At 64.4% G+C, this 9170-nt stretch overlaps 1 protein-coding gene across 10 annotated transcripts in view; it reads left to right on the forward strand.

The window, feature by feature from the left end:
- The window catches only part of FCHO1 (FCH and mu domain containing endocytic adaptor 1), a 52545-nt gene extending 44533 nt beyond the window's left edge, over window positions 1-8012 (forward strand). For 5 of the 10 annotated variants that reach the window (XM_075070925.1, XM_075070924.1, XM_075070927.1 and 2 more), the window contains 13 exons: window positions 5-67; window positions 492-543; window positions 891-982; window positions 1295-1876; window positions 2520-2632; window positions 3425-3530; window positions 3711-3822; window positions 5245-5400; window positions 5495-5627; window positions 5936-6135; window positions 6515-6579; window positions 7020-7184; window positions 7519-8012. In XM_075070925.1, the coding sequence (XP_074927026.1) occupies window positions 5-67; window positions 492-543; window positions 891-982; window positions 1295-1876; window positions 2520-2632; window positions 3425-3530; window positions 3711-3822; window positions 5245-5400; window positions 5495-5627; window positions 5936-6135; window positions 6515-6579; window positions 7020-7184; window positions 7519-7541 (1862 nt within the window). In that variant the 3' untranslated portion in view covers window positions 7542-8012. Of the gene's footprint in view, window positions 1-4; window positions 68-491; window positions 544-890; window positions 1043-1294; window positions 1877-2519; window positions 2633-3424; window positions 3531-3710; window positions 3823-5244; window positions 5401-5494; window positions 5628-5935; window positions 6136-6514; window positions 6580-7019; window positions 7185-7518 lie in introns of all 10 variants that reach the window. The other 5 variants (XM_075070923.1, XM_075070920.1, XM_075070921.1 and 2 more) reach the window with 1 other exon arrangement.
- The last annotated feature ends 1158 nt before the right edge of the window (window positions 8013-9170 follow it).

The following is a 9170-nucleotide window of genomic DNA, read 5'->3' on the forward strand; positions in this document are numbered from 1 at the left end:
CCAGGACACTTACCGGTAGCGACGACCGTCACGGTGGACATGGGCTCTGACATGGCCCTGGGTACAGGTGAGGCCATGACTGGATACAGTGGGCAGGGGGCATGGAGGGAAACGTGGTGATTTGCAAGCACCTCCCCTGTGGCCGCATGCTCCACCCTAGAGTACTGGAGTAGCTGGATGGTTCTTCCCAAAGGCTCGACAGTGACATGGTTAATAATGAGATCAAGGTGATCATCAGTAGGGGTCAGAGGTAACGCCTGTGTAAGAGGCCTTGGGGCAGCACCTTCCCCCTCTGCCCGTTGGTTCAGCCTCTCTGCAGACTCAGGCAGGCAGCCCCAGAAGCTTTCACCAGCCCAAGGGGAGTTGATGGGGCTGGCTGTGTAACGGGGTCTGTGGCCAGTCATTGGAGGGGTGGTTGAGGAAAGAGTGTGGTGGCTCTGTGCCCTGCCTGGGGGCTGGGACCTGGCTCAAATCCATCTCCTTTCCTGCAGGTGAGGAGCCTGGGAAGCCACAGCCCCCCCACTCCGCAGCATGGACTCCCAGGTACCAGGGAGCCCTTGGCCTGGGCAGGGAGGGCTCAGGGGAGGGATGGACGTCGGAGTCCTTGTATGAGGCTCTCCAGAGCACCAGTGCCAGGCTGCTGGGGCGGCTTTGGGATCCCACAGAGCGTGGTCAGCTTGCAGGGGGCTCCCAGCCCTTCCCCGGCCCTCCTGTGCTGGAGCCCCACAGGGCCGCAATGGGCCCCCTTCGCTGCAGGGCCCACCCAGCCTGGAGTTCTCCACAGCTAGTGCCCCAGACATCTGGAGCAGGCGCCCTGGGGCACAGGATGGGGCCAGGAGTAACCGTGTGCATGGGGCCCCGCTGATCTCCCTGCTTTGGTCCGTCCCCAGCTGCGCAGGGAAGCCCCAGCTGGACACAGCCCCTTCCGCAGCCCTGTTTGGGCCCCCGCTGGAGTCGGCCTTCGAAGCAGAGGATTTCCCAGGTATGCGTGGGCTGCCGGTGCCCACCTCACAGAAGGGGAAACTGAGGCACAGCAGGGCGGGTACGTCCCACAGCATGTGAGAGAGAGCAAGAGAGCTGGGAAAAGCAGCAGGACCCCTGGGTTCTGCAGTCTGGCTTCAGCTCGGAGCTAGGGCTCCCCCCGCAGGCCTTTCTATGCAGCGCAGCCCCTGTGCTGAGCTCTGCAACATTGCCCTTTGCCCCTACCCCTCTGTTTAGGGGGCAGCGGCCCGGCCCTCGCTGGTTCCCCCCGGTGGCGCAGCTCCGTGACGGGAACGTCGCCCTGTCTCCACAGCCTCGCGAGCCTGCGGCCTGGCCTCCAGCCCATCTCCCTTCTCCTCCTCGTCTCCCGAGAATGTGGAAGACTCGGGGCTGGACTCCCCTTCGCATCCCCCCACGGGCCCCTTGCCGGACTCCAGGCCCTGGACGCCCCAGAGCCCCCTCGCCAGATGGGCCGCCAAAGGGTCCCCGCGGCTCCAGGAGGAGCGGAGCGCCCTGCCCTCCATGACAGCCGCCTCAGAGGAGCAGAGCGCCTGGCTGCCCCCGCCCACCAGCCCCATGGGGCGGCCCCAGGACACCCCCTGCTTTGCCGCCTTCGGCTCCGAGCCCAGCGGGGAGGACTCGGGGTCAGGGTCTCAGCACGACTCCTGCTGCCCCACTGCCACGACCCCTTCTCCCGACCCCTCCGGGGACCCCCAGGCCTGGGTGGCCAGGCCTCCGAGTCCCATCTCGGAGGAGGCCCTGCAGCCCTGCAAGCATGGGGCCTGCCCCCCCTCCAACTCGTTGTCTCCGGTGCCCCCCAGCTGCAGGGAGCCCTCTGGCCCCAGGTTGTCAGACAGCAGCTCTCCGATGGTTCCTGAGCTCCAGGCTGAGCCCGGTGAGTACAGCCCTGGGGGTGGGGCGGGGGGGCTGTGTAAGGACCTGCTGCTCGGCTCGCTGCTTCCTAGAGCACGAGTGGAGCAGTGACCTTGCTCCCCCAGCTCTGCTGGTGCTGCTCGATCCCGCTCTGCAGCCCCCCGATATCCCAGCTCTGGGCTCGCCACAGCTGCTCTGCCGGTGCCCCTCAATTCAGCCCTGCAGCCCCCAGATATCCCCCTGCTATCACAGGCCTGGGCTCCCCACAGCTCTGCCTGTGCCCCTCGATCCCACTCTGCAGCCCCCCGATATCCCAGCTCTGGGCTCCCCCCAGCTCTGCTGATGCCCTTCAGTCCTGACCAGCCCCAGCCCCGCTGTTCTCGCTCCAGGTCTCTCAGGCCCTGGCTGATTCTACCCTCCTACTGAAAAGGAAATGTGTCTGTTTAGGTGCCAGGCTGAGTCACTTGCCCACGTGACCCGGCTCTGGTTCCTGAGCTCCTGGACTGGCCCCTCTGAGTGCCCGGCCCTGGCACTTTAGGGGGATGCAGGGGCAGGAATATTAGCGCCAGCACACAGCCACCTCCTGTGTGCCTCACCCCCACCCCCAGTGTTGTGGGACGGACCTTGCCCCCCCCATCTCTCACCCCTGCCTTGTACTTCCGCAGATCCTCCCCCTGCACCTGCCCTGCCCAGCGCTGCCCCCAAGGTGGCCCCCCCACGGCGATCCAGGACGAAGAGGCCCTTGACGGGGCAGGCTGCCTGCAGCCACAGTGACCCGGTGGGTGGCGCCCACTCCGTGTTGGCAGGGAGCCAGGGTGTGTGTGGAGGGATGGGGAAACTGAGGCACAGAGCGAGTAAGTCACTTGTCATCCAGGGAGTCTGGCAGAGCTGGGGTTTGAACCCTGATCTCCTGGGTCCCAGCACGGTGCTCTGCAAGGAACTGGTGTCGCTGACCCTTAGGTGGGGCTGGGGAGCAGAGCTGCAACTCGACCCTGAGCTGGATCTGGAGTGATGCAGGCGGGAGACTGAGGAATTTTTCAACTTTGTAAAGAGGCGGATTCAGGCTAAAGGCGCCACCCAGCCCTGCAGCGTCTCAGAGGAATAAACAGCCATGACCAACCTCGGGTTTCCATGGTGGCCGATCCCCGGCCGTCACTGAGACCCCAGAGCAGATGGTAGCTCATGGGGTGGCGGGGTGGAGTGCTCTGCACAGATCCCCTGGGATGGCTGGTTTCTCCTGCCTGGCGGGAGGTGTATGCTTTCCTGGGGAGTCTAACCGTTAGGGGTGGGGCTGGCGCTCCTGGGTCCAGGAGGGAAGCGAGGTTTCGGCGGTAGCAGGAGACTGGGACCCAGGACTCCTGGGTTCTATTTGCAGCTCAGTCCTGACCCGCTGGATGGCCCTGGGCAAGTCCCAGTCTCGTCCCGTGCCTCAGTTTCCCCACCTGTACAATGGGGCTAACGATCCCATTTGGGACCCCAGGCCCTTGGGTTCTCCGGTACCCTCCTTGCCCTGCTGGTGGGTAAGCCCAACCCTGGGCTGGAAGGTGAAGTATTCCCCTTCGCTTTGCAGTCCCGCTCCCTGAGCCCCTCTCCCCTGTGGAATTCTGGCCCTTCCCACTCCACTCCGGCCAGCCTGGGTGAGCGCAGCTTCTTCATGACCTCGCAGCCGGCGCTCGGTACGTACCCCGGGGGTCGCGGGGGACAGCAGGGACTTGTCCCGAGCATTGGGGTGGGGGCAGGGGGTGAACTTGTGAATAGAAGGGAGGGGGTCCAAGCCAGGAGAGGGGAAGGGGAGCTTTGAACTGGGTTTAATCAGAGGCTCTGGACCTGACCCCACCTCCCTTCCCACCCCCCAGGGCTCTCCCGAGGCCCCAGCCCCGTGGTGCTGGGATCCCAGGATGCGCTTCCCGTGGCAACCGCCTTCACCGAGTACATCCATGCCTACTTCAAGGGGCAGGACCCCGACAGGTAAGGTGGAGGATGAGACCCAGCCTCGCTTACAGCCTGGGCTCCCTGAACCCAGGGGCTGGTGGGCCCGGCCTAGGAGTGCCCTGGGAATGGAGCGGGGGAAAGAGACAGCTCGGAGGAGTGCCAGGGCTAGATATCTGCCCCTAGATCTCATGGGGCACCAGGGAGGGGGGACAGGCACTGGATCTCACTCCCTGCCCCTTCCCACAATCCCGCTGGGGGGCGGATCTCCATCCCTTCCTCCCCTGCCCCTGTTCCCCTGTGGTGCCAAACTCAGGGTAGACCATTGGGAAGCAGGGCTTGCCCCGCACGGGCTGGTATTCTATGCTTCGATTTCACCAACCACCGTCTCACACCCCATCACTGCTTGTCCCCTGGGGTGCCCTGCTCTGTCTCGCTATCCAAGTGAGATGGTCCCTCCCGCTAATAGGCAGGGTCCTCTCTGCCCCAAAGCACCAGTCACTCGCCCCAGATAAGTTGCACCTGAGATCTGGCACCGATCCCTTGTAGCCACCCTGATCCTAGACTATCTAAAGATTCATTAACTAGGAAAAGGAAACGGACGCGCTATTTACAAGGGTAAAGCAGGCAACGGAGATACATACAAACCAGTTCCAATTCCACTTCCAAAAGTAACAGAAGCTTCTGTGATAAACATGCTCCGTGTGTCCTTGGGGGCCAACCCAGGCCAAGCCCTGGAGATCTGCTTCTGCCCAGCAGTCCTTCCTCCCGGAGCCCAAGCAGTGTAAAAGATCCTGTTTCTTCTCATTAGGACTTTCGATTCCTTCCCAGCCTAGTGCTTCGAGCTGCAAGGACACAGGCACATCTCCTGCCGTGGTTGGGGGAGCCCAGCAAAGCCCTGTATCCTCTGATGTCCCACGCTGGTTGGCCTGGGGTGGGTGGGCAGGCCCAGCCCCCTCCTGCGGGAGGCTGGTATCTCGCACACGGCACTGGTTCTCTCCTGGCCGGCGCTTTGCAGTGACAGAGCAAACATGGGTGACCCGGCTGCTTATAACCCTAATCCCCCTCCTGGCCCCCCAAACATGCTGAGCCCGGCCGGGTCCAGCCCTGGGTCTGTCAGGGTTCGGGGAGACTTAGGGGCCTTGGCATGAGCTGGGACCTGATGGCTGGATCTCCCATCCCCGGCCTCACCCCCGAGACCCAGGGAATTGTGGGAATGGAGCGGGGAGAGCTGGGAGTTCCAGCCACCCCCTTACCCCAGGGAATTGTGGGAATGGGAAAGATGGGTGATCCAGCCACCCCAATGCCCTGGTACTGGGAGATCCCCTCCCTCCATTCCCACAATCCCCCTGGGGGTGGGGGGACTGGACTCTCCCCAGGCCGTGAGGTGTTGGGCTCTCCCTGCCCATTGCCGGGGTCGGGGGGCTCTGAGTTAACACCTGTCTCCCCACCTCCCCCCAGCTGTCTGGTGAAGATCACGGGCGAGCTCACCATGTCCTTCCCTGCCGGCATCGTCCGCGTCTTCAGTGGGAGCCCGGCCCCGCCCGTCCTGAGCTTCCGCCTGCTCAACACGGCATCCATCGAGCAGTTCCTGCCCAGCGCCGAGCTGCTGTACAGGTACCGGGGTGGGGCCAGCTCGGCCTCGGGGGGCTTTGCTGGGGCTCTGAGGCTGCGTCCCAGCCTGTCTGACCTGCCCCTCCCCCACCCGCAGTGACCCATCCCAGAGCGACCCCAGCACCAAGGACTTCTGGCTGAACATGCCGGCGCTGACCGGGCACCTGCAGAAGCAGGCGGAGCAGGCCCCAGCCGCCTCCTACTACAACGTGACCCTTCTCAAGTACCAGGTGAGGTGCCAGCGGGGACGTCCCACCCGCTCGGGATCCCCCTATCGCCAGGCAGCGCAGTCAGGACTCCTAGGTTCTCTCCCCAGCTCTGGGAGGGGAGTGGGGTCTAATGGGTTAGAATGAGGGATGGGGAAGGCTGGGAGCCAGGACTCCTGGGTTCTCTCTGTGGCTTGGAGATGGGGGAGGGGGAGTCTAGGGGGGGTTACGAGCCCGGACTCCTGTGCTCCCCCCCGGGCTCTGAGGGGAGCAGAAACTCTTCCCAGCCCCCCATGGCTGGCCCCTCTAGCCACTCTCTGCTCCCCTGGCAGTTCTCCAAGCTGGGCCCAAGCGCGGCCCCCCTGCAGCTGGCCGTGCGCTGGGACTGCACCGTGGCCGCCACCCAGGTCAGCGTGGAGTACGGATACAACGCCGGTGCCATGGCCGTGCCCAGGCCCCTCACAAACGTCCAGGTGCTGCTGCCCGTGGAGGAGCCAGTTGCCAATGTGCGGCTGCAGCCTGCAGCCAGCTGGTGAGAGCCGGGGGGGGCTGCAGGGGCTCAGGCTTGGGGCAAACTCAGGGGGCATGTTGGCGGGGAAGGGCTGGGCAGGAGGCAGCTGGGGGTCCTTGTGGGGAGGAAGGATGGGGTGAGGGTAGGAGGTGCCTGGGGACCCTGGGGCGGAGGAGGGATGAGGGGGAGGCAGGAGGCTGGGAGCCCCTGGAGGTGGGGAAGAGGGATGGGGAAGGGGGGACGGGAGGCGGCTGGGGGCATGGGGAGGGGGAGGGATGTGGGGCAGGAGGCGGCCTGGAGCCCTGGGGGGACCAGGGGAGATCAGGTAACAGCTGGCGCTGCGTGTGGCCCCAGCCCTCGCCCGGCGGGGTGACGTCCCCTCGTCTCTCTCACCCCGCAGGAACCTGGAGGAGAAGCGGCTGTTGTGGAGGCTGCTGGACGTTCCCGGGGCCCCAGATCGTGACGGTGAGAGCTCTCGACGCCCCCCGCCGGGTTGAGGGGGGCAGCTGTGTTGGGACGGGAGGAGGGGCGGTCTGAGCCGCCTTCCCTCCAGCGCTGGGGCTGCCAGGGGCTGCGTGAGAGCTGCAAACCCAAGGCCTTTGGCCCTGATACCCCCAGGCTGTAGTGGCTCCTGGGGGGCCCTGCAGGGGGCTGGTAACGGGGTACGGCGCCTCCTGCTGGGCAGGTGCCAGCTGCTGGTTCTGAACAGGGTTTGCTGGGCAAGCTAAGGGCAAGGGTGGCTGGTGGCTCTTAGCAGCTGTCCTCCTTGCCACCCCCTACCCCAGGGTGTGTCAGCCCCTCCCCGCCCCAGGCTCAGTGCTCTGGAGTCTGTTCTCCCCTGGGTGGGCAAGGTCTGAACCCTCGGTGAGATCCTGAGCCCCGTCTGTGTCTGCCTCGATCCCCAGGCTGCGGCCACCTCTCCGCCAGCTGGGAGCCCCTCTATGGCCCCAGCAAGCCCAGCCCTGTGGCGGCCCAGTTCACCAGTGAGGGCAGCACCCTGTCGGGCGTGGAGGTGGAGCTGGCGGGCAGCGGGTACAGGATGTCACTGGTGAAGAAGAGATTTGCCACAGGTAACCGCAGCAGCTGGGCACATCCCTGGAGGGGAGGGAACGACACTTCCACGTGGAGAACTCCTCCCCCTCCGGTCCATCACTGTGGCTCAGTTTCCCCTCTCATCCTTTGTTTAGATTGGAAGCCTTTTGGAGCCAGGGCCTGTCTCTCTACAGTGCCTGGCATGATGTGGCCTGGTCTGGGGTGGGCTCGGTAACAAGCTGGAATAACAAATGGATCCCAGGGTGGGGGATATGATCTGAGCACAGGGGAGTGGAGGAGTCTGGGGTTGGGGGGGCCTGTCCCAGGAGTCCTTGGTGTCTGTCTCCACCTCTCACTGTTGTTTCCTCCTAGGCATTTATCTGGCTGGCTCCTGACTGGCTGCGCTCGTCCCCCTGTTCATTCCTGGTTTTTAAGCCCCAGCGGCCGTTCACTTGTTCAGCCGCTTGCTGCCCCCGGGGGTTTCTCTGCTGTTGGATTTTTAAACACTGGAACAAAGTCAGATCTGGCGGGAGGGGAGTGGGGCTCCGGCCCCTGGCCCATGAGACTGGCAGTCACGGGTGGGAGGAGTGATGCTGCTGGGATCATGCTGGGCTGGGGGTCTGGCCCCTGGACGGGAGGAACGGCTCAGAGTTGCACTGGAGAGAGAACAGCCCTGCCCACCATTTGCCTAACTCCTCCCCTGCCCCCCGCCCCCCCAGCCAAGCTGGGGTCTCCGGGCTGTACTGGGGTCGTCCCTTGGTGATGGAACTGGGCATTCCACTCTCCCAGCTGCTGGGCGGGGGAGGAGGGGGAGTTGGGGTGGGGCGTTGTCACCCTTTTAATAAACACTTTATTTTCTAATAAAATGCCCTGTCTGCTTCTGCTACCCCTTTTCTCCATTGCCCTGACATCCTGCCCTGATGAAGGACAAACCTGCTGCCGGCCTCCTGTAGCAAGAGGCTGCCAGTGTTGCTGCTAATTACCCACCTGCCCGTTAGCTGGCAGTGAGTGGCAGCAGAGGTCAGTCTGGCCTAGCCCAGGCCCAGCAGGGTATTTACCTCACCTGAGCAGCTTTACTGAGTGATGCCGAGTGCAGCCAGTGCCTGGGGGAAGTAAGGGGACCTGCTTCCCCTCATGCCAGGGAAATGCAAGGGAGCCTCCGGGCTGGTTCTAGGATACACCCAAAGAGACTCCCCCTTGGGGACTTGGTCCCTCTCTCTCAGCCCCGCAGCAGCTTGCCCCATGGCTGAAGCCTGAGCTGTGGGAGTGACTTGAGGCCATGCTGAGTGATGGGTTATGGTGGAAGCGTTACATGACTCTCCCTGCCCAACCCTAGCCGAGGTCCCGCAGTGCTCGGGCAGCACTTCTCCAAGTGGCTCTGAACTGCAGGGGGGCAGGCCTGCCTCTTGCCCTAATGCCCTGGCCCTGGTGCTGCCTGTTCTCTCCCCTTGCTGCCTCGGGGCTCATGTTTGCCTCTGACCTTCATGCTGCTCTGCCCGCAGCTGTGCTCTGGGTCATGCCCTGGCTGGAGGAAGATGGTTCTGCTGGAGGGACCCCACCTGGCACCCAGCTTCCCTCCCCCTGCTGGGAGGTGCCCCCCTGGTTTGTTTCCAGGTGCTGGGCAGGTGGGTCGTGCCAATGGCCCTGCCCCCCCAGCCGAGATCCCAAGCCCCTGGATCTGCTGCAGGAGGGAGGGGGCTGGCTGAGCTGCTGCCCCAGTTTCACATTTTGCAAACAGGCTTGCAAGGGCCCCTGCAGGCTCCAGCCCAGGTCAGGACAGTCGCAGGAGCTGGGCCCTCCTGCTGCTGCTCTGGGCGAACCCGTCTGCTTTGGGGGGTGGTCCCTGCCCCCCCGGCAGAGTGAGCGCGAGGAGCCGCACGTGGCTCCGCCGGCCTTGGGCCAGCTGCATAGTAGGGACATTGCACCTGGCCGTTAATGTGGAGTCAGGGGTGGAGGGAGTTCAGAGCACACGAGCTGGTCCCAATTAACGCCAGGGGTACACAAGGGCTGAGGCCCTGGGAGCA

This window comes from Chelonoidis abingdonii, chromosome 11 (genome assembly GCF_003597395.2).
Source record: "Chelonoidis abingdonii isolate Lonesome George chromosome 11, CheloAbing_2.0, whole genome shotgun sequence".
NCBI lineage: Eukaryota > Metazoa > Chordata > Testudines > Testudinidae > Chelonoidis > Chelonoidis abingdonii.